The sequence below is a fragment of the Salvia hispanica genome, chromosome 1 (genome assembly GCF_029641045.1).
Source record: "Salvia hispanica isolate PSC_SH4W2 chromosome 1, Shi_PSC_v1, whole genome shotgun sequence".
NCBI lineage: Eukaryota > Viridiplantae > Streptophyta > Magnoliopsida > Lamiales > Lamiaceae > Salvia > Salvia hispanica.
The window spans coordinates 66,016,627-66,039,805 of NC_142692.1; the positions used below are offsets into that span (position 1 = coordinate 66,016,627).

Genomic DNA, 23,179 nt, shown 5'->3' on the forward strand with positions numbered 1-23,179 from the left:
ACATTCATTATACTACTTTTATAGAAAATTGCATAATATAAATATGGACATTACCAATATATTTTCAGCTTTCTATATGTATTTCATATATATATTTGCACTTACTATAATAATAATAGCTAATATGTATCCCCATAAAATATGTAATCCTACATCATTTTGTTAATATTATTTTACGTGTATGATTTTCTTTTTCTTACTTATATACATACATAAATAGGGGCATGTTAGGGTGCCACCACCCCTTAAAATAACACCATACCACCATTTCTAGCCAATCATTTGTACACGTGGACGAATAATAAGCTGCCACGTGGCAAAAAAAAAATCTGGAAAAAGACGGGCAGCAATCTGCTGTTCTTTAAACAGCAATTTTTCTTGAACAGCAATATCCGACACACTATACAGCAATCTATAGATTGCTGTCTACCGTATTGAATATTGCTGTGTAGCGTTAATAATATTGCTGTATAAGCGTTGTCACGTTGTCATTTTAAGAGGAGTTGTCATTTTAACACAAACCTACATAAATATACGTAAGTATATAATTGAAAATTCTACACTAATTAAAAAAAGTATGCCCATAATGTAATTTTTCTATCTTTTTCTAGTGCATATAAATGATTATATGTTTACTAAATAGTTGGTTAATATTGCAAATAAAATTAAATTATGGTCATGTATAATACCATATGTATTTATTTATATGCATAATAAATAAGAAAAAAGATAATCATATTCACACCCAATATTCACACCCAAAAGAATATACTCGCAAGTGTTAGGATATGATTTTATTTTTTTTATTATATTATAAATAGGAGTATGCAATATACCAGTAGTAGTAATTTCCATATTTATATCATTCAATTTTTCATAAAAGTGGTATAATGAATGTTTCCTAAATGCTTGAATGTCTAGTTGGATGCGTACCTTTTTATATTCCTATTTGTCAATAGATAATTGGTTGGACACATCATCTCATGGTGTCATGGTGGTGTGGAAGAACCACTGAATATTTTCTCAGCGTGGTGGGCGTTGATCGCTTTTATTTCAAATCAACTTTCCATTAATATACTACACTTTTTTTTATACTCCAAATTAATATAGTATAAATACAACCCCATTTTTCTTTCATTAATTCCAATCTACTTTCAATTTTAGCAAATTTTGCTTTTATTACGGAAAAAGATTGATCCCAACAATATTTTCTTGTTCAACCTAAACGATCAAGAAAAGATGGAGGACTTTGCTTTGAGGTAGGGTTGGAACATGATAGGTTGTCAGAATCTAATTTAGCGTAGATGAAGTAATTTCACTACTTATTCTTTTTTCATATTTTAAATTTGCAATTATTTGAAGTGAAAACAAAATGCAAATTAATTTGAGAAGGGTGATACAATGCAAGTGTTATGGTTTGGCGCAGAAAAATAGAGGAATGCTATTATGGCGGAGGAGATAGATGATTAAGGATGCTTTAAGCAGTAATTAAGGTTATCTCTAACCATTTTATATCCATTTTAGTCCCAACTTTATATCAAACCCATTTTCTGAAATATCGATTTTAGTCCATACTTTATATGAAACTCAAATGTATATTCTCCACTTATACTTTTTCAATCATATCAATATAGTACATTTTATTTACATCACACATTAACTCACAATACTTTATTGATAAATCTTATAAAATTAATACTGTAATAATAGGATTTTTATTTAATATATTTATATATTGTACGTTATTTAGTAAAAAAAGTACACCACTATAAAATTTAATACGTTAAACATCAATAACGTTCAAACTTAAATTAAAATATATTTAAAGATACCATAATAACATAAACACATTATTTAATTGTTATAATTTATTTATTTTTCATCTATTTGTGTTTTTTATTTTTATAATTTCTATATTTTATACCTTTTTAATTATTAATATTATTTTAACTATTGCTTTGTCAAATTTCATACTAGATTAAATGAGATAATTAATTAAATAACAGTATTTATTAAATTAAATAAAGTAATTCATTTCATTATGTCAAATTATTTATTTAATTTCTCAATAAAACTTTAAAAGATAATTAACTAAACTCTTTATTAAATTGGATCAACTTATTAAACTAATCTAATTCAATACACATTTTTTTTATTTCTCTTGCACTCCTTTTCTATTTTGATAAAATATACAATTATTTGAATTATAATGTAATAAATAATCAAAAATTTAAAAAAGTGATTTTAGTTTATCATATAATATAAACCTTAAGATTAGTATTTAATTGTCAAAAATCTAAAATAGAATGAAGCTTGAGATGCGATTGAAATTATTTTCTTATTCTATTTTGGTATTTGGGATACTATTGGATAAGGTCTAAAATATCAATTAAATATGCATATTAAATTACTATTTTGGTATTTGGGATACTATTGGATAAGGTCTAAAATATCAATTAAATATGCATATTAAATTACTATGAAGTTTTTTTTAAGTAAGATTTTAAATTGTTGTGAAAATTAGAAATATGCAATTAAAACTGGGAGCAACTATTTTAGTAGGTAGTTTTTAGTTAATGCAATAAATACACTGACTCTGACAACACTTATAAATCCCAATCACGACTCCGACAAGGGCAAAATTGTCTTTCGCACATGCTAAATTCGCCCCAAACGCGGGCAATAAAACATGTTCCGCCCAAATACGACGTCGTATGGAGCCCCCCGACCCCACCACCCCATCCGTCCCCTTCCCAATTTATTAATCTCTCTTTTTCTTCTATCCTTTGCATCTCTCTCTCTCTCTCACTCACTCAACCATCACTCAAGCTACCATCAAAGTACAGTAGATCTGAGCCTACATATCCCGCTACCCGGCCCGCCTACTACGATCCGGTAACTTTCATCTTCATTTTCAGCTCTTTCTTCTGTAATTTGTTCAAAATGTTGAGAATGCTCGTGTAGCTTTGAGTGTTTTCACTGTTGTGGAGTTATATCTCGATTCAATCGACAATGTTCTTTTTAAAAGAGATCCACTTGCTCCGAAGTTGACTTTACCGATTATGTGCGTGTGCAGTGCTGCATTGAGTTTCTGATTATTGCCAATTTTTTTGTCGATGCTGCTATTAGATTAAGCCCTACCTGTACATTGATATTCAAAATTGCAGCTTTTGATCTTTTGTGAATTAGGTCGAGTTGATTTAAAGTGATTTTTGTGGGGTTTAAGTTTAACTCACATTAGGTGGTGGTTTACTAGAATATGGTGAAATTCATGATTTATCTTTTCTTTTCTTTTTTTTCCTTTCAGGTTTTCTTTGAACTAGTAGAATGGATATGAAGCAAACCACTTGCGGATCTTTGCTGCAGCAACTGCAGGTAATTCCTCATTAAAGGCTAATTTGGGAACTTTGCTGAGTGTTTCAGTTGCCCTCGAGTTGTTGCATTCTGACAAAGAAATGAATCTTTTTTCCTGCAGCAAATTTGGGATGAAGTTGGCGAAAATGACGAAGAGCGAGACAGGATTCTTCTTCAATTGGATCAGGAGTGCTTGGATGTGTACAAGAGAAAAGTTGACCTGGCTGTGAAATCTAGAGCCCACCTTCTTCAGACATTGGCAGATGCTAGAGTTGAACTCACTAATCTCTTATCAGCTTTTGGAGAAAAGACTTATGTCGGAATAGTAAGTGATGATGTTCGATAATGACATTTTCTTAAAGCTCTAGATGTTATAGTAATGCGGCAATCATTTCAAGCTAGTGGCATTTGTGTAAAATTATTCTTGCTGAAGAGTGTCAATTTACAAAGTTTGGTTTGTTTGCTTTTTTCGCAGCCTGAGAAGACGTCAGGAACGATCAAGGAACAACTTGAAGCTATAGCTCCTGCACTGGATAAACTATGGAAACAAAAGGATGAGAAGATAAAAGAGTTTTCTGATGTTCAATCTCAAATACAGAAGATATCTGCGGAGATTGCTGGAACTAGTGCCCAGGTTGAGAATATCACAGTTGATGAGTCCAATCTATCCATGAAAAAGTTAGATGAGTTTAATGCTCAGCTTCAAGATCTTCAAAAGGAAAAGGTAACGACTTTTTTACATGCGGAGTTTGTTAAATGCTTTTGGAGCATTTCTCTAAACAGTGAACTGTTCTTGGCTTTTCTTTCTTGTTTTTCTAGAGTGACAGGCTGCACAAGGTTCTTGAATTTGTCAGCACAGTTCACGATCTTTGTGCTGTCCTTGGCATGGACTTCTTTACTACTGTCACAGAAGTGCATCCAAGCCTGAATGACGCCACTGGTGTTCAGTCCAAAAGCATCAGCAATGACACCCTAGCTGGGCTGGCGAAGACTGTTTTAGCACTAAAGGAAGACAAGAAGCAGAGATTGCAAAAGGTTGTCACTTTTGGATGATTTATGATAATGAACTATGAACATTATACAACCACTCTTTTTACATTGGTCGAATGAGGCACACTTGATCAATCCATTCGATTATCGAAGCTCAACCCTCTGCATTTTGTCACCATACTACCTAATTCTCTCTCTTATTATAGAAAAATTAAAACCTACGGAAATACTCCAATTCCCATCCCCATTCCCATTTTGTTGATTCCATTGATTATGAACTTCACATATTAGTCTTTATTGCATATGTTTTATACTCTTAACTATATATTGCTGCATTGAGAATTTTGTGTTTGCATTGTAGACACTAGACAATGACAGCTAACTCGAACTTTTATGTTGACAGCTTCAAGAATTAGCAACTCAGCTAATTGACCTTTGGAATTTGATGGACACCCCCCCTGAAGAGCGCAGCCTGTTTGACCACGTTACTTGTAATATTTCAGCTTCAGTGGATGAAGTTACTATTCCTGGGGCTCTTGCTTTGGACCTAATTGAACAGGTACGTCAATGTATTTATTTGTTGAATGCTGTATGGCATAGGCAATCATTGGCTGATGTTATCCTGTTCCTTAAAAGGCTGAAGTGGAGGTTGAGAGGCTTGATCAGCTGAAAGCAAGCAGAATGAAGGAGATTGCTTTTAAGAGGCAATCTGAGCTTGAAGAGATATTTTCTCATGCACATGTAGAGATTGATGGTGAGGCAGCTCGAGAAAAGATTTTGTCACTCATTGATTCAGGGAACATTGAGCCTGTAGAGTTATTGGCTGACATGGATAATCAGATACTAAAAGCAAAAGAAGAGGCTTTGAGCAGGAAGGAGATATTGGATAAGGTTGAAAAATGGATGTCAGCTTGTGAAGAAGAAAGTTGGCTCGAAGATTACAATAGGGTAATACTGTCTATTGCATCCTTCGTTTTTATTCACTCTCACATTCTATATCTCACTTGTCTATGGCAATTAGAACTTGGATATATACACAACTATCATGAGGTTTCCTAAATCCTTAGTTATCTTGCTGAATTCTCAAGGTTGTGTATTTTGATCTTTTCTTTCGGAAATAGTGAATAGCAATTAGTACAGTGATTATATTTGCTGAAGTTGTGAAGAATCACATGAGTAGGAGTTCCACCAATCTCTTCCTCTCCTAGTTTGTCATATCCTATGAATCACTCTGTTTATGCTACATGCTATGCATTACTTGCTACGTACATGTGTTAATTTGATGGTTTCTTTAGTCATTTACATGCTGCTACACTAAGCTATTTTGTCAAACCGTTTCCTTTATCTGAAGCGCAACAGTGACTTTGTATATTCTCTCATTTCAGAATCAAGTATTGCCAATTATTTAAGCAGCCCTCATTTTTCACTTGGTCATCCTGATATGATCTTTGGTTTATGCAATTCTATCATTCATCAAGTGATTAAAAATAACACTCTGTATCTTCTGTAACTAAAGATGTCTTTTGAACTACAAGGCTTAAACTAAATCTGCTATCTCATTCACTTCTATAGTTCCCTAAAACTTGAATTGAAACTCACAATAAGGATTTCATTTGTGAAAACAGGATGAAAACAGGTACAATGCTAGCAGAGGTGCTCACTTGAATCTGAAGAGAGCTGAAAAGGCACGCATCCTGGTTAATAAGATTCCAGGTACTGACCTAATTATGCAATAATGTATTGCCATAGGAACTTCCAATTATTTGATCCTTAGCTCTATCTACTAGATAAGCCGATATGGAAGTACTCCATATGTTAATAATAGTTGCATTTCGTAGTCAGTAAAGGGTGGATCAATTTTTAATTTCATATGTTTTATGTATTTTTATCTTATTTTGAGTCCTTATGAGCAGTTAAGGCTAAATAAGGTTTGCCACCACTCTTGCATATTTGATGACTTCATGACTCTCTTCATTTTCTGGTTCTGCAGCCCTAGTAGACAGCTTAGTAGCTAAAACTCGTGCTTGGGAACAAGATCGTGGCATTACGTTTACTTATGATGGTGTTCCTCTACTTGCAATGCTAGACGAGTATGCAATGCTCAGACAAGACAGGGAGGAGGAGAAGAAGAGAATGCGGGTAGGCCTGGTTCCCTAGATTGTGGCTGTGCTTGCTTATGATTTATGACCATTCATTTGAAGTCAAATGTTATCAACTATGTTTGTGCTCTTTGCAGGATCAGAAGAAGTCCCATGAACAGTTCACTAAAGACCCGGAAGCATTTAGCACAACGCCAAGCCCAGCTCGACAGCCTAGCACGAAGAAGGCGGTGGGCCCACGTGCCAACGGAAGTGCCAATGGAAGCTCCACTAGGCGTCATTCGCTTAACTCTCACCAGAATGGTTCGAGGTCTATAAACAGAGATGGGAAGAGAGACACGAGGCAGGTCACCCCAGTGAACTACGTGGCCATGTCGAAAGAGGATGCAGCATCCCACATCTCTGGGACGGATACCCTGCCCGCCACACCATAGGTGTTCAAATCAAAACGTGTTGTTTAATAATATATATGTATAATGTATGTTGTTGAGATACCGGAGTAGTGATGATACTTGTTAGTGATTTGAGGGTAGAGTCTGCATGAGGTGTATGTTTTTATAAGGAGGCTAACTGCTAGTACTTGATAATGTTCTTAGGCGGTTATTAATATGAAATAAATAAAGAGCATGGCAGAGTGAGTGAGTTTATTTGTTTTACTGAAAATTTTTTATCTACTTTTACTGACTACGAAAGTAATATACTATTATTACCTATACTTACTCATTCCTTATCTAAGTACTCCCTCCATTCCATAGTAATGGAGGCAAAAATTTTCGGCAAGAAGATTAAGAAAAATTGTGTTATGTAAGCTAAGTAAAGGGAGAATAAAGTGAAAGATGAAAAAAGCTAGAGAGATGAAGAGAGGAAAAAGTAAGAGAGAGTAAAGTAGGTATAGAAAAATGTGTTGACTTTTAGTAAAAAGGGAAATGACTCTGTTACTATGGAACGTATCAAAATAGCAAAATAACTAGTATATTACTATGGAATGGAGAGAATAGAAAGAGGTCCAAACTCCAGACACCATATATCTACCTGCTCTTTTCAGAAAACTGCCTTGGTCGTCCCTCCATCTAATTTACTCCCTCCGTCCCGGATAATTCGGGTCACTTTGACCGGGCACGGGTTTTAAGAATTGTAATGAAAAATAGGTTGAAAAAGTTAGTGGAACGTGGGTCCTACATTTATATATTAGTTTTATAATAAAATGTGAATAGGAATGAGTTACTGGAATATGAGGTCCACTACTAAAAATGATAAAAGTGAAATGAGACAAATTACGTGGGACGGACCAAAATGAAAAACTGAGACAAATTATCCGAGATGGAGAGAGTATTTTTTTGGAGAGAAAAAACGACAAAAAGAAATGCAGACATAATTAAATGGAGAAGAAATGAGAACATAATTGGGTGTTTGGGCAAGTTATTATGTGCCGAGGTATCACCAATTCACCATATTCCTACGAAGAAAAGAGAAAATGTGTGCATAGGGAGTGGGGACGTGAGAAGAAAGAGCTTCCTACTCCTAATGTGAATTACATAGTCCCTCCATCCCCGCGTCAAAGAATCCTAATGTGAATTAGGATATTACATAATCCCTCCGTCCCAAGTTGAGTCGTACTATTTCTTTTTAATTTGTTTAGTTCAGTCATTTCTTAGAACTTCAATTTTATCTCTTATTTGATTTTTCTTCTCTTTTATACCTATTTTTTTGCCACTTTAACTTTTAACAAATCAATTTATTGAATCTAATACCCAAAAGAAATGCGCCAATTACTTTGGAACGAAGAGAGTACTAATTAGTGGTGGAAAAATTACCGAAATACCGCACTTACTATACAAAAAAAATATCGAAAATACCTTTTTTGGGGTATACCGCAATTTTCGGTACGTATGATACCGTATTGAAAAATTTTGGTACGGTAACGATATTAATTTTTCTATACCACGGTATGCCGTGGTATACCGAATATTCGGTATATCGCGTATACCGAATAATCGATATATGTTAAAATATTATTATATTATATTTAATATATTTATAATATAAATAGAATTAAAAAGAAAAATCTTTGAAAATTCTACTTTTAAATATTTTTGGTATAAAATTGACTTTTTTTTTGCAGTATTACAACGATATACAATACTGTATTTCGATATATTGTAAAAATACGGTATAATGGTATAAAAAAAATTAACCATACCGAAGTTGTTATATACAAAAAATTCGGTATGCTAGTGGTATAATATTTTGCCATAGTACAGTTTTCGATACAGTAAAGTGTATACCGACCCATACCTGGTTTTGCCCCTAATTAAACCATTAATAAATAGATATACAGTAAATCGGATTTGGCGTGTTTTATTATTCTGCAGGCATCTGTATCTATCTCCTTCCTTTGCACCTCTGCTAAGCTACTACTTTCCTCTGTCGTCCATGGCGGCGGAAAATGAACCGGCGAAGCTACTTCTCCCCTATCTTCAGCGGGCCGATGAGCTCCAGAAACACGAACACCTCGTTGCCTACTACTGTAAAACCCATCTCTCTCTCTCTCTCTCTCGCTCCATTAATTTCCAATTAGGTTTTGTTGTTGAAACAACAAAACGATTATGATAGAGAATCATGATTTTATCTAATCAAACAACGCCATCTACCTTTTTTTTAAATTATTTTATCAGGTCGATTGTACGCGATGGAACGAGGGTTACGGATTCCTCAGAGCGATCGCACTAAGATGACCAATTCCGTCCTTATTTCCCTCATGAATCAGCTCGAAAAGGTTTTTGACCTTGTTTCCCTTTTTCCTTTGCCTGATTAATGATTAAGCGAGTTCCGATTGGTTTTTATGATTAATCAGTAATTATGCATTTGATTGCCTAGTTAGACTCCAAATATGACCAAATTTTACAACTGAGATTGCCTGTGTTTGCTGAATTCTAATTCAGCTTTGTGTGGTTCCATCTTTTGAAGACATGAGTTGGATCTTCTCTTGCAGGATAAAAAGTCTCTGCAGTTGGGACCTGATGATCATCTACACGTTGAGGGATTTGCCTTGAATGTCTTTTCCAAAGCTGACAAACAAGATAGGGCTGGGCGAGCTGATCTGTATGCAAACTTCTTTCATGCTGTCATATCAATTTAGTAGTTTATGGGATTAATTATTACTATTGTGGGATGTGTGTGTGTGTATTTGTTAATTTCTTCAATGCATGAGCTTCTCTACCATGAGGTATAGTATCTAACTGATGATGATGCATTTTACCATATGGAACCATATCTGATGCTTTACAAGTCTTGTACTTTTGTATATAAATAATTTCTGTAGAGATTCTGTTGTATTTCTCTACAAAAATTGTTTGGTAACTCTCTTTATTGTACATTGTTTCTGCTGCATTATGAATGTTTGGGAATGTTTCACGAAGCTGTGATTGTTTTCTTTAGAAAAATCGGTTAGTGAGTCTTAATTTGAACTTAGGACTTTCTAGCCCATGGAGTTTCAAGTATTTTTGCAACTGTACCCCTGATTCATATGTAGATATATCACTTCCATTATGTGTTTTCTGTTGCGGAATTGTTTTGATGGGTTCATATCTCATATTTTTGACAAGTGATTCATACGAGGGACATATGTTAGAAATTTTGTTCCCCTTCTCATTGTCTATAGGATATGAACTCTCTGTCAGGAAATATGATTTATGATTTCATTTGGCGTATATGATAAATTATACCTCCTGCTACTGCTTGGTAAAATTTAATTCGCATTTCTAGTCTAAGCATACTTCATATCATACTCAATCAACTATGCCGAATCTTCATCATTCTGATATTTCTCCAATTCAGTATTCCTAGCATACTCTAAAATAATCCGAGCAAACTGATGGGGTTCATTTTTATTTTCTCTTGCTATTTCTGATCTAATTACTTTTTCCTTGTACAGAAATACCGCAAAAACTTTCTATGCTGCAAGCATTTTTTTTGAAATCCTGAATCAATTTGGCGAACTTCAGCCTGATGTAAGCACTATTATATTCACTAAAATATTTTAACGTTTTATATGTCTTATTCCTTGATCATCTTTGTTACAGCTTGAACAGAAACAGAAGTACGCAGCATGGAAAGCAGCTGATATAAGGAAAGCACTAAAAGAAGGGAGAAAGCCTATTCCCGGTCCTCCTGGTGGAGAGACAGATTTATCAGTGCCATCAAGTACATATAATGGCGTAAATGTAAGTGTAATATGTGATTTTCCTTTTCTTAGTGATATCTTCTATGAAGCATGTTGTATGTGCTTCTGGTGTATTAAAATAAGGTGAAGCTTTCAATTTGCTGTTTGATTGCTGATGTCGGTCAGGTCAACTGAACTTTATACTCCCTCTGTCCCATTAGAAATGAAATGTTTTCCTTTTTGTTTGTCCCATTAGAAATGAAACGTTTCTAAAAATGGAAACAATACTCTCTCTATTTTTTCTTCTCACTTACTTTACTCTCTCTTCATTAACTCACAAAATAACATTACATAAAATTCCGTGCCGAAAAGCAAATGTTGCATATTTAATGGGACGGAGGGAGTATTTCCCAATCTTTTTCCTTCCCACAGATAGATATCATATTATCTCTAATGTCTTCGAAAACAAATGCGTTTGTTGTTCCTAGCCAGTAATGAAAAATTCATATCTGAGATCAAACCGTTAAGGTGAAACCAAGTTGGAAAGAGTTAATCGCGTCTTGGGTTCTTATAATTTAGATGTTGTTTCAGGATCTTGAACCAAGTAGAAGTGACGCAGCTGATTCAAGCACCAGATCCAGCCTGGCGAGATCAGATTCTGCCGCAAGAAGTGCACCAGGTCCAGATTCATTTCCTCAAACATACGATCATGATAGTCATCAGCAATCTACAGATTTCTCTCAACCACCGTCAAATGTTATGGGATCACCTCCTTCGGGCCTTCCGCCCCAATCTCATCACCCTTCTGACAATTACTCTGGAGTAGATTCTGCTGCTAGAATGCCACCAGATTCAGATTCATTTCCTCAAGCCTATAATCATGATAATTTTCAACATCCTGCTAGTTTCTCTCGACTACCCTCCAATGTTACACCCCCACCTCCTCCGCCAACTCATTATCCTACCGACAATTATTCACCTGAAAACATCCACCAACCACCAAATGGCTCTGAGAATTCTGTTTATCATCACCAGTCACATCCTCACCCGCCATATCAGCCTGAACCTCATCAGAACATCCCCCAACACTACCCTTCCCATGACATACCCTCCTTCTCATCATACCCCAATTTCCAATCCTACCCGAGTTTCACTGAGAGTAGCCTCCCTGCAGCTCCTTCTCATTACCCTTCCTATTATCAAGGTTCTGATGGTGCTCCCTACACCAGTTCACCAGCCTCTAACTCAGCAGCAGCATATGCTTCAACTCCTCAGTATAATTCTGGTGGCGTGAACGGGAACCATCCAGAAGTTCCACCGCCAGCCTCGGAAAAATACGAGTACGACAGCAGTTACCAGCCTCCACCTGAGAAAATCGCAGAAGCACACAAGGAGGCGAGATTTGCAGTCGGGGCCTTGGCATTTGATGAAGTTTCTACTGCAGTGGACCATCTTAAGAAAGCTCTTGATTTGTTGACAAATCAATCAACTGCCCACTAAATCCTCTTTCAAATGGATTCCATACAAAGATTGATATTTCTTGCTTCATTCACTTGCATGTGAATCTACTTGTTAATTGTCCAAGTTGTTGCATGGATTGTATTGTATTGTATATAAGTATTTGTTTATCTTTATTTTCTTGAAGCTTCCCTTGATGCACTTTCCTATGTATTTATTTTTTATGTTATAACATTCGCTTTCGTAAATATCAGGGTTATGCATGGGCTTCGAGATTTATGGATTGTACTGAAAATCGAACTGAAAATATCATGTTGATTATATGATTTTCTTTGAAATTGCATCAACACGAGTATTGCCCCCAAACAAGCGTGTTGGGGCTCATTTGGTTTTCTAGTTTTATAAAGAAAAAGATCCTTATAAATTCAGATAATAGCTTAATTGTCCTATCAAGTCAAGCAAATAATGAATTATTCCATATAGTACTATGCTAATTGCTGACACATTCCACCAAACATTATATAAGTGGAGTATGTATACTACTTATAACGCTTTACATACTACAACCATTTTCTTGTGAAGATGTAGCCTTTATCCCATAATAATTTAAAAGTACAATAATATAATAATTCATGGAGCAAATTATAATACTATAGTTTGTGTTTTTTATTTTAATTTTGCTAATATAGATTTTATCTTTTGGGAGGTGAAATCGTCAAATCGAAGATTCGATTGGTAGCATGCTTGAGATGCCCTTGTTACTCTATATGATCAAATGGGATCGCATTGCACATTCTAACAATTTACTAGTGAAGGGTAGACAAAATAACACGACAAATTTGTGCATTGGCTTTACATTCCTCCTTGTTTTCACGAATACTAAGGTTTGAACAGCCTTGTTCTAAGTTAGATTCAGACAAAACTACATAGGATCTTATTGAGTTACAACGGTGAATACAATGTTGATTCTCACTCCACTACTCTACTTATCTGCTATGCTCACCTAAATTAAGCCAAATATCGAAATGGGTGTAAGTTTCTGCGGTCTCCTGTGTAATGGTCCTAGTGGATCGTTGCAGAAGGAAGCCGTAGAACCGGAGAGAAAGGAAGGTGAGAAGAAAGTGGTAACTCTTGAGGAATTGATCCTATCTTCACCAGGTTTCAACAACACAAATTTTCTTGATGCTGATGATGATGCTGATGTTGACGACGATGATGATGAGTACTATGTCAATATGATGCATACGCAAGCATCTTCTTCGTCAAGAAAAATCCATCCATCCTTATGTGGCTCATGCTCATGCGATGGAGAAACCAAACTGAAGAAGAAGGTACGGTTCAGATCGCCTGAAATAGCAGATATAATCAGATACAAGGCTGCAACGGAAATCACTCTTTGATTTGCCTAGAAGATATTCATGCATGCATGGATTATTAACACATTCTTCATCTACTTATCTCTCATTTCCAGAAATGGGACTTGTTTTAATTGAGGTACATTTTTTTTATACTCGCTCAAAACAATGTGTTTCATGAATTGATAAATTCCTCTCTAGTTTGTATAAATAATGTATGTAATCACTTGCCTTCCTCTTCTCAATCGCTCTACAGAGGAACATGATTATTGGGTTGATAAGCCCATATTTGTTCAAATTTATTCCTAAAATAGCTTTTTGATAATGTATAAACTTAATTCACTTGTCCTTATATTGCTAAATTTTGTTCCTTATGAATTGCCCCAATTTTTTCAATTATCTGAATATGTACTCAAAGCAGAATAGAAAATAATTTTATTGTGTCGTCGTAGAAGTCGGCAACATTTATTAGCGTGACAAGAGAAATATTAGTACTCCTCCGTCCCATAATAAATGTCACACTTCTTTTTTAGTTTGTCTCATAAAATATGTCACATTTGATTTTTTGAAAAAAAATTCTCACATTAATAGAAGTATTTTTTTTTTCTCCAATTAACACACAAAACATCTTTTAAAATCTAATGACACTCCCGAAGTATGTCATTTATTATGGGACGGAAGGAGTATAATTAATAACAACAATTGATATAAAATCAGATTTGTAGTTAACATGCATATGTTAAAAATCATGTTTAATCAATTGTGGCCCAGGAATCATGATGTCATGCTAATGGGCTGAGCCCACTAGGGTAGGGGCCTGTCTTAACTATAACAAGGCTACTACCAATTTCATGATTACAGCTTTTTATAGGTATATCTGGGCCTGACATGAGTTTATGATTATACTTTTCCACCCCAACCAATACCATGCACGAGATATCGTTATCCTTATCTTAAATGATGAATAATACTTCTCCGTAAAGAACATGCATTTTGAGCTCGTCACGGATTTTAATATAAAATTGGTTAAGTACGAGAGAAATAGAGAGAACAAATAATTAAGGTATTGTTATTGGGGAATGGTCTCACCTCATTAGAAAGAAATGCATTTCCAAAAAAGTGCATATTCTTGGAGACGGACTAAAAAGGAAAGAGTGTATATTTTTGTGAGACGGACTAAAAAGAGAAGAGTGCATATTTTTGTGAGACAGACTAAAAAGGGAAGAGTGCATATTTTTGTAGGACGAAGCTAGTAGTATATAGATTAGTCACGTGGTGTTTGAATTTATAGTCCCATTATATGTAAATCCTCTCCTTTTTGCCGAACCGCAGAAATAATTAAATTAGGGTTTTAGGATCTGGTTTTTTATGGATGAGATGCACTGATATATAAATTATCTTCGCCTTCGTCACGAGTCTATTTTACATCAACTTGGGGCAAATAAGTCATATAATATTAGGAAGATTTAACTTCATTCCAGTAGGTTTTTACTTCATTCCAATAGGATTATTACTTCATTCCAGTATATACAGGCGGTTTTGCCGTTGCGTACCGTTTTTTCTCTCTACAATGTCTATCACCGCCACCACGACGTTGACAATAAAATGGAATGATAGCCTAATTGAATGGTGTAATAAGGACATGGAATGATGTAATAAACTATTTGAATGAAGTATGTGTAGAAACATTTAAAGTCCTGCTGAAATAAAGTAAAAAAGCTTGTCCAATGAAGTAATAATGTTATTGAATTAAGTAATAAACCTACTGGAGTAAATTATCTTTTTAAAATTGAATAAAGAAAAAACTTAGTTCAATGAATTCAAATAAAGCATGTGTTGAATCATTTCACCTACGGGAAGTAAGTAAAAACATACTGTAGTTTCAAGGTATTACATACAGAAATGATGTAATAAACCGGTTAGAATGAAGTAAAATGGGCTTGTAATGAAGACCGAAATAATTTACACATCAACGAATCTCATCAAAAAACTAGATCTAATGCACCTAATTTGATCTTTAGTTCGGTCTTTAAAATTGGTTCGACATTGATTAGAACTCTGAATTTATATACTTATATTAGTATTCAAACAAAATTACCACTATATTTTGTTTTTGGGGTTGACCACTAGTGTGCAGCAGCATACTGTTGCCCTGCCATTATTGTTGTCATCAACCTAAATGAACTGATCACATTGATCAGGAGAAATTAAGATGAAAGATGAAAAGTAAATTATAGAAACATTTAATTTGTACATCTATATGTAAACATCATGTATGTTTATCATATACTAACATTTTGCATGAAATCAACGTGCCTTTATGAATAGTAAAAATCTAACAATTTTTAATGGACAAGAAAACTCAATTGTGTGTTTTTTCCTAAAAAGCCTTTGACAAGTGAAGCATCCTTCATGTGTTCATGTAATAATGTGTGGTCTATTTTTGAATCTTTATGAAGGGGGATGAATCCATATATATTGCTCCATACATCTGTATACTGAAAAAGAATATAGTGCAAAATAGTAGAAGTATTTACCTTTACATTTATTCCCTGTCCATCCCATTAAGATAAGCTTTTATTTTTCAAGATTGAACGATGGTGACTTAACATGCGACAATATTATGTAGACACATCTTCTTGCTTACATTTTCAAATCCAAATTCCACTATTCAAGGCTGTTTCAAAAGCTTAAAGTCGATGTTACTGTTGCAATTAATCTCTAGACATAATCATGACTTTTACCCAACTTTATAAATTCAGCTTGACTTTGATCAGAGCTCAAAAAGCCCAAAATGATAACTAAAAATCAACTGCCACATACACCTCTACTACACTACAACACATTCACTAATTAATTAATAACACAAATTAATCAATATTAAGATACTACTAAACAACACAATTAATTAAAGAGTAGTTGATTAATTAATTAACCTGCCAACAACATAGCTAGACAGTTTTTTTAGGTCTCTAATTTTTCTAATCAAGCTAAAGATAGGGACGCCACAATGTGAAAGAACTGGAGCTGGTCGAGGAGCTCCTTGGCTTGGCTCGTGGCTCGGCTCGCGACGCGCGAGAAAAGCTCGTCGCTGAGCTGGTCGCCGATGTGCGCGTCGACGAGGACGCCGCTGACGCTGCGGCAGCTGTTGGCGAGGGCGCGGCCGATCTCTGCCGCGTCGTCCGGGTGGTTCACCACAAGCGGGCTCCCGCCTCGGAAGACTTCCAGCTTGTTTATCACGAGCGAGCCGTCGGCTTCCACCACCTCCTTGAAATCCTCTAGGCTCGGCGCGTAAACCGGAATGTTGAACTTGTCGCGTTGTTCGCTTGTGATTAGGCCCTGCAAATCGGTCACACCACACTTTTTTTAAAACGTGTCTTTTATTCGCGGACAGATGAATTATTATATTGAAATAGTGTGCATGTGCCACACACACAACTGTTGACTATTGACTATTTACCAATTACTTTAATCAATCAATGTGTCACACACACTACTATTAAGTGAAAAATTGGAACACTAGATTTTATCCTAATTAATGTTAAGATCAACGAGAGTAGGAAGTACCTCTTGAACAAGATCTTCCCAAGCATCTTGAAAATGAGTACCGAAGAGAAGGCCGGCGCCGCCCTGGTCGGTGGGGTCGGGGCAGGTCCGGCCCAAACAAACCAAGAACATGGATCCACCTCTTTTGATCTCTTTGGCCCTTGACCTCAAAAATCCACCCAAATCACTCTGAAATTGCTTCTTGTAGGCATTAGCTGTGCTCTCATTAGCACCGTGGATGAATATTCTCCCTTTATTGTACGCCGTTGATCTCTTGTCCAACACAACATCAGGCACCTGCATCCATATTTAATTTATCAAACACTGCTCACAAAAAAAATACTACACTTTTTTGTATTTTTTGAAAATCATGCATGCATGAATACAAGTAATTTAGCATAAGAATATTTGACTACTAAAATAGTGTATACTCCTATAAGAATATTAGTAGTAATTTATATACTTATGTTTTTGATTGGGACATATCATCGTGTAACACAAACCAAGAATAAATTTATAAGGGCAAAAAGTTAGATCATTGAACAAGTCCATAAAGTGGTTTGTGATGAAACTAGGGGCCATTCTCAAACTACTTTTATTCAATATTTTTTCACCTTTTTTCAAAGGCTTAACCACCATAACACAATAATCATCCTCGATAATCGACAAAACCCAGTCAAAATTATTCATTTTTAATTATACCTAACCTATTTAGAGGACAGACATTAACCTAATTTCCGGCGTCATAGCTTGAATGAAATTAACTCTAGTTACATCCGTGACACGATTTTATTAAAAAGTAGTAGTAAAAAAATTTGTTAACTTTTGATAATTGTGAACTAAATTAAAGTACATCTATAAATCAAGTTCAATAACATGCCCAAAATTAGATGAGTAATTAAATCTAACAAAAACAAGTACGACAACAAAAATTACTAAATGAGACTTTAAATCGCGGACGTTACAAAAATGGCAAAATGAGTCATTATTTAGTTACCTGAGATAGCCAGTGGAGAGAAAAGGCGGAATAGAAGACGTCGACGGACTTGGCCGGGAAGAGGCGGCGGTAGAAGGTGCCGGGGACTCCAGCAGCAAAGTAAGAGCGGTGGGTGTCGGAGGCGAGGCACTCCTCCATGCTGACGCCGCCGTAGGGGGGGAGGAGCTGGAAGAGGACGTTGAAGTCGTTGGAGGGGAGATCGGAGAAGAAGGCCGAGAACTCGGGCGGGTGGAGGCCGGCCGCCTCGTGGCGCTTCATCATGTGCTTTATGATGAAGTCCACCATGTATATGGTGTTGCTCCCGCACGAGCACCCGAGGTCCGCCACCACGAAGGGCACCTCCTCCTCCGCCTCGCTCAGCCGCACCCGGTCGAGGGTCTCCCTCAACAGGTGCACCATCGACCGGGCATGTTGCGCCTAATTAATTAAACACACACATGCATCAAATTAGTAACATTCTAGAATCTTCTATTATCAGATCATCAGAAATAGGTCACTCAGCCCCTTAAAAATAAAATGTCTTATAAAGAAAAAGTTGTTATAGAATATAGTACTATAAAAGAGACAAAATCATTAACAAGACGATGTGGGATAAGAAATTGAAATAAACCTGGGCTTGAGAGTTGTTGACGTAGCTAGCTTCGCCTTTGCCACCTTTCATGCTGAGCATTCGCTCGAGTTTGATGTTGGAAACTACAACATTTTCAGCAGTGGGAGCCATGGATATGAATAGAGAGAATTAAGAGAGGTGAATTTGGGAGTGATGATTGATTGGAGTGAGCAAGAAAAATGGGGAGTGAAGTGGGGTTTATATAGGGAGGGTGAGAGAGTGGATAGGGATCAAAATTCATGTACAGATTTCTTTACTTCCTGACATTGTCGGCTCTCTCTCATATTTCAACACCATCAACGAATTATGCTTCTATTCATTGTGTCACCATAAAGATACATGTATAAATTATTGATTTGTTTTTTGCAGATGAAATTATAGATTAAATCTTAATTAAGTTTGGTAGTAATAAAGTTGAAAAGCGAGAATGGGCCTCACATGCAGATTCAAGAAATCAGGCCCAAGATTGACGCCGGGTTTCAATGTTTGAATCTCTACGTAATTCTCATTTAATCACTTTAGGGTTTTCTTACTAAAAGATTGATAATACTATTTCTATACTATATAGGAAGCTCAATAGCTAATCATATAGATCATCCTTTTTATGTACTATTATATAGCTCGAATTTGTACTACACATGGTATAATGTCATAACACTAGTTAGATGTACAATGTCATCACACATGATATACAATGTTATATAGTGTGCTTTATATACAATGCCATCACATCATGTAGCATATCAGTTGTACAATATCATCACATCAGTTATACAAAATAAACACATGAATTTGTACAATGCAATTCTAGCTCTAACTGTCAAGAAGGTGTCATCATAACTATTATATGTTCATCCAAAATTCATTTTATGAACTTATTCAATTATGATTTTGTTAGACTACTTATAAAATTATACTCCCTTCGTCCTAAGCTTGAGCAAGAGATTTAAGAATTAAATGATGTTTAAAGGTTAAGGGAGGAGTGGAAAGGAGACGAAAATGGCGATGGATGAGAGGGAACGAGTCCGCCGTGGAGAGGAGGAGAAAGGAAGGGACGTTGGGAGGGGAGAGGGGGAAATAAGTCTTTACATTTTCAAATTCCTTTTAACAAATTAAGTAGATTCATATCTTCAGATTGATTCCCCTCCAATAAATGGGACCAATGTACAAGCAAGCAACATATCTTTTTTTAAATTAATTGAGATGATTTTATTTTATAGTTTTCGATTTGAGATTTGGTCCATGGAGCTTGACCATTTCTGAAGAAAAGATGATCACGCAACATCCGGATATTCAAAAAAGAGAAAAAGGTGTTTTCATTCTTTATTTCACAATAAGACTTTTCTAGGTGGATTTTACTATATAGTTAATTAGTACAATTGTAAATGCCGGAAAGAGTTTTACAATATGTGATGTTAAATGAGTTTTATTTTGATTATATGTTACTTCGATATGACGCTTTTGAATGACATATGTGATTTTTCGATGTAGAAATTAACGATCATATGAAATTACTAATTAAACTAAATACTAACAATAACAATTTTCGATTTTTTTTTCTTGCCTCAAATTTCAAGATCGCAATTAGCTCCGCCGAGTAATATTAAGATCAGAGGTACCTCTGATCTTTTTTATAACTCTAATTTTTCCAATAATTTTTATTTATTTTAGATATACATGTGCTGCTCAAGTGAACTAACCAATTTGGACAATCAGTTTATAAGTTATTGTACTGCTTTTATTTAGTTAAATGAAAATGGAACCAGAAAGGTTAGTAGCAAGATTGAAGGAAGATTCTAATCATCAAATTCATAGTTAATAGTATAATAAATTTCAAATCAAGTTAAAGATATAACTGATTCAACGGCTTGCACTAATTAAGTGAACTTTGCTAGTTAATGGACATAGGGTTTGACTTAAGAGGTTGCAATGTCTCATGAATTACGCAGCGCAGTCACGGGGATTGAAATTTTAACCCTACACAAATTAAATTTCATTAAATAAAACAAAACTTGTGATGGTTTTTTAGCATAATAGAAATTTATGTGTGTAAAAGGAATATAAAATATAAAATAAATTGTTTTCAACCATTAAAATGAGGAATTATATTATACAGATAATATGAAAGTTTGATTGATCTTAGGTTTCGTATATTAAATTATTGGGAATCGCATTGTGTGGGCCCTGCATTTTTTCTGATTATTAAGCCAATGCTACTTAATAAATTAACTACCAACGGTAAAACTGATTTCGCCATATCTAATTAATCATGATTAAGAGACTAATCAGTGTAGTCTACCGTTCATAATCTTTGTCATGTTCTAAAAAGTGGGATCATTATTTAAATAGTTATACTGTAATGAATTTAAAGGGACGTACTAATAAACAGTTCTTTCCACTTAATTTTCTCATCGGTATGATTGAGAGATTAGAGAGATCTCAGCAAAGATCACATGTTTCCCAACAAACTAGTCGAAATTCTTTTTCAACTTAATACTCGTAAGAAATAAGTAATAAAATGATAGTTTCGAATCTTTTTATTAGTACATAGTCGTCTTTACGCAAATTTGAAATGTCATTCCCCAATTCGTTGAGATATTAATTATAGATATTTTGAGATTAATCTATTTCCCCATATTAATCTAGCATATTTTTGTTTTCAATAATATCAAATTCATCAAATTAGACACATCTTTTAATAATAAAAACATAGTACTCCATGGACTACTTGGCATATCACTAAGTTTGATATTTTTTTACTCACAGCCTCAAATTTATGTAAATACTTAGTTTTTATCCATTGTTTGATAGGCACTTGCTCAAAAATGTATCACAAATTCAGATATTAGTATCATTTAGTACTTATTTCATTTTTCAGAATAAAGTTGCTCTACAAATAATTCTAATGATCGTAATATCAACGTTCCCGCTTAAAATTACACATCGATTGAGTAATTGGTGCGTAATTTTGGATAATCAACGTGAAATTTCAGTTGAAATGTCGATATTTTGTCGATATTTCGATAGCTAGAGAACTTTTCCCTGCATTCTATTACCACAAAAATTTAATTTCAACATACCCAAAACAGGATAAAATCGAACATTTACCCTCGTCAAATTTATTACTATACTACACTTGAAATCTCCTAAATATGAGTATGACTCTCTCGATGCAAACAAGACATTAAATAACTCCATAAAAGACAAGAAAAAAGGCAGATGATATTTGAATCCGACTACACAGTTGTGCATGGTGGCAATGTGGCAGCCATTACAACAATGCTGTCGTCTCAAATAGCATCATATTTATCATCTTCCTTTTTATCATTCCACATCTATGATATTAATTATAACTAACTCATGCCATTTTAATTAATATCTATCCCAATTCCCAAACAATAATAACCAAGCCTTAGTCCCCACACCTTGAAATCGATTTATAATTGATTAAAATGGAGATTAGAGGTGAGTAGTGCGCGGAATTGTGTCTGTGTTTATTTTGTCGGACCAAACAGTAGCTTTTCACTTTATAGCCATTTTATTCAACCTAATATTATTACAACACTTGGCCACGATAATCGCCTAAATCCAAATCGCCCATCCCTATCTCTACCGACATCTTATACAACCTATATTGTACATACTTCGATTTAATAAGATGTAATGTCAACTTCTCAAAAAAAAATATGTAAAGTCTCAATGACTCGTGGCATGTTGGTTTGGTCGGATTATGTTCTGGAAAAGTAATCTGATTTCATATTTATATTTAGGGGTGGCGAAACGGGTTACCCGTGGGTACCCGCACCCGACAAGTCGGGTACCCCGTACCCGATTTTAGCCAAATTTGTTGTTCCATTACCCGCCCCATGACATATTGGGATTACCCGATACCCGTGTCGGGTATCCCGTACCCGACATTGCGGGTACCCACACCCGACCCGAAATCCTAATAAAAAATTTGAAAACCATAATAACCGTCAATATTCCTTAATTTACTTTATTAATATCGATGGTAAACGTTGAATAGATATAGAATAAAAGTGAGGGGACACTATAGCTAGTTCCGGTGAGTTTTCAATTGTATGTTCGTTGGAATATAAAATGTTTCAAAACAACTCTTAGATTATATAAATAAAGTACTCCCATTGTTCGGCCTTAATAGAGTCATTTCATTTTCTTCACTCATTTTAACAATATAATAATATAAATACTCTTCTCTACATTATTATCTCTCTTACTTAATTTTTTCTCTATTCTAACTATTTATTTTTAATTTTTCAAAATGAGTGTGTGTATGACTATTATTACTTAACTATTTATTTTTTTTCTCCACTTTAAATATTGAAACACCTCTATTAATATGGAACGGAGGGAGTGTTAAAAGATGGAATATGGCTATGACTAATAATAACGGGTATTATTGGGACTAACGGGTATACCCGTGCGGGTAATGGGTATACCCGCTACCCGCAAAAATCTAAAACACACTATCCGATCCCGCCCCGTTTCCCGTTATCATCGGGTAGCGAGTACCCAATACCCGGCGGGTAGCGGGTCGAGATGGGAATTACCCACTACCCGCTACCCATTTTGCCACCCCTATTTATA

At 35.0% G+C, this 23,179-nt stretch overlaps 3 protein-coding genes across 3 annotated transcripts; 2 read left to right on the top strand and 1 right to left on the bottom strand.

Moving 5' to 3' along the window:
• The first annotated feature begins 2,750 nt into the window (after window positions 1–2,750).
• Window positions 2,751–7,106, top strand: MAP65-1 (microtubule-associated proteins 65-1). Its single transcript, XM_048126441.2, has 10 exons — window positions 2,751–2,895; window positions 3,308–3,375; window positions 3,476–3,679; window positions 3,830–4,078; window positions 4,174–4,389; window positions 4,748–4,903; window positions 4,981–5,292; window positions 5,970–6,057; window positions 6,335–6,483; window positions 6,581–7,106. Exons 2-10 carry the CDS (start codon window positions 3,328–3,330, stop codon window positions 6,875–6,877), a joined length of 1,719 nt encoding a protein of 572 aa, XP_047982398.1. The 5' UTR covers window positions 2,751–2,895; window positions 3,308–3,327; the 3' UTR covers window positions 6,878–7,106.
• A 1,688-nt stretch (window positions 7,107–8,794) lies between these two features.
• LOC125223227 (protein HOMOLOG OF MAMMALIAN LYST-INTERACTING PROTEIN 5-like) lies at window positions 8,795–12,239 on the top strand. The gene is made up of 6 exons (XM_048126264.2): window positions 8,795–8,970; window positions 9,119–9,219; window positions 9,436–9,545; window positions 10,378–10,453; window positions 10,526–10,666; window positions 11,197–12,239. The coding sequence occupies exons 1-6, from the start codon at window positions 8,877–8,879 to the stop codon at window positions 12,103–12,105; spliced, it is 1,431 nt and encodes a 476-aa protein (XP_047982221.1). The 5' UTR covers window positions 8,795–8,876; the 3' UTR covers window positions 12,106–12,239.
• A 3,947-nt stretch (window positions 12,240–16,186) lies between these two features.
• IAMT1 (IAA carboxylmethyltransferase 1) lies at window positions 16,187–18,826 on the bottom strand. Its single transcript, XM_048121727.2, has 4 exons — window positions 18,572–18,826; window positions 17,962–18,378; window positions 16,986–17,261; window positions 16,187–16,757 (listed from the first exon to the last, which is right to left on the bottom strand). Exons 1-4 carry the CDS (start codon window positions 18,680–18,682, stop codon window positions 16,404–16,406), a joined length of 1,158 nt encoding a protein of 385 aa, XP_047977684.1. The 5' UTR covers window positions 18,683–18,826; the 3' UTR covers window positions 16,187–16,403.
• Between the last annotated feature and the right edge of the window lie 4,353 nt (window positions 18,827–23,179).

Excerpts from the sequence above, each read along its gene's own strand:
- MAP65-1 (XM_048126441.2), top strand. The coding sequence starts at position 3,328 with ATGGATATGAAGCAAACCACTTGCGGATCTTTGCTGCAGCAACTGCAG. Across the intron at positions 6,058-6,334 it reads CCTGGTTAATAAGATTCCAG|CCCTAGTAGACAGCTTAGTA; the intron begins GTACTGACCTAA and ends CTGGTTCTGCAG. Across the intron at positions 6,484-6,580 it reads AGGAGAAGAAGAGAATGCGG|GATCAGAAGAAGTCCCATGA; the intron begins GTAGGCCTGGTT and ends TGCTCTTTGCAG.
- LOC125223227 (XM_048126264.2), top strand. The coding sequence starts at position 8,877 with ATGGCGGCGGAAAATGAACCGGCGAAGCTACTTCTCCCCTATCTTCAG. Across the intron at positions 8,971-9,118 it reads ACACCTCGTTGCCTACTACT|GTCGATTGTACGCGATGGAA; the intron begins GTAAAACCCATC and ends TTATTTTATCAG. Across the intron at positions 9,220-9,435 it reads TCATGAATCAGCTCGAAAAG|GATAAAAAGTCTCTGCAGTT; the intron begins GTTTTTGACCTT and ends CTTCTCTTGCAG.
- IAMT1 (XM_048121727.2), bottom strand. The coding sequence starts at position 18,682 with ATGGCTCCCACTGCTGAAAATGTTGTAGTTTCCAACATCAAACTCGAG. Across the intron at positions 18,379-18,571 it reads TCAACAACTCTCAAGCCCAG|GCGCAACATGCCCGGTCGAT; the intron begins GTTTATTTCAAT and ends TTAATTAATTAG. Across the intron at positions 17,262-17,961 it reads CTCTCCACTGGCTATCTCAG|GTGCCTGATGTTGTGTTGGA; the intron begins GTAACTAAATAA and ends ATATGGATGCAG.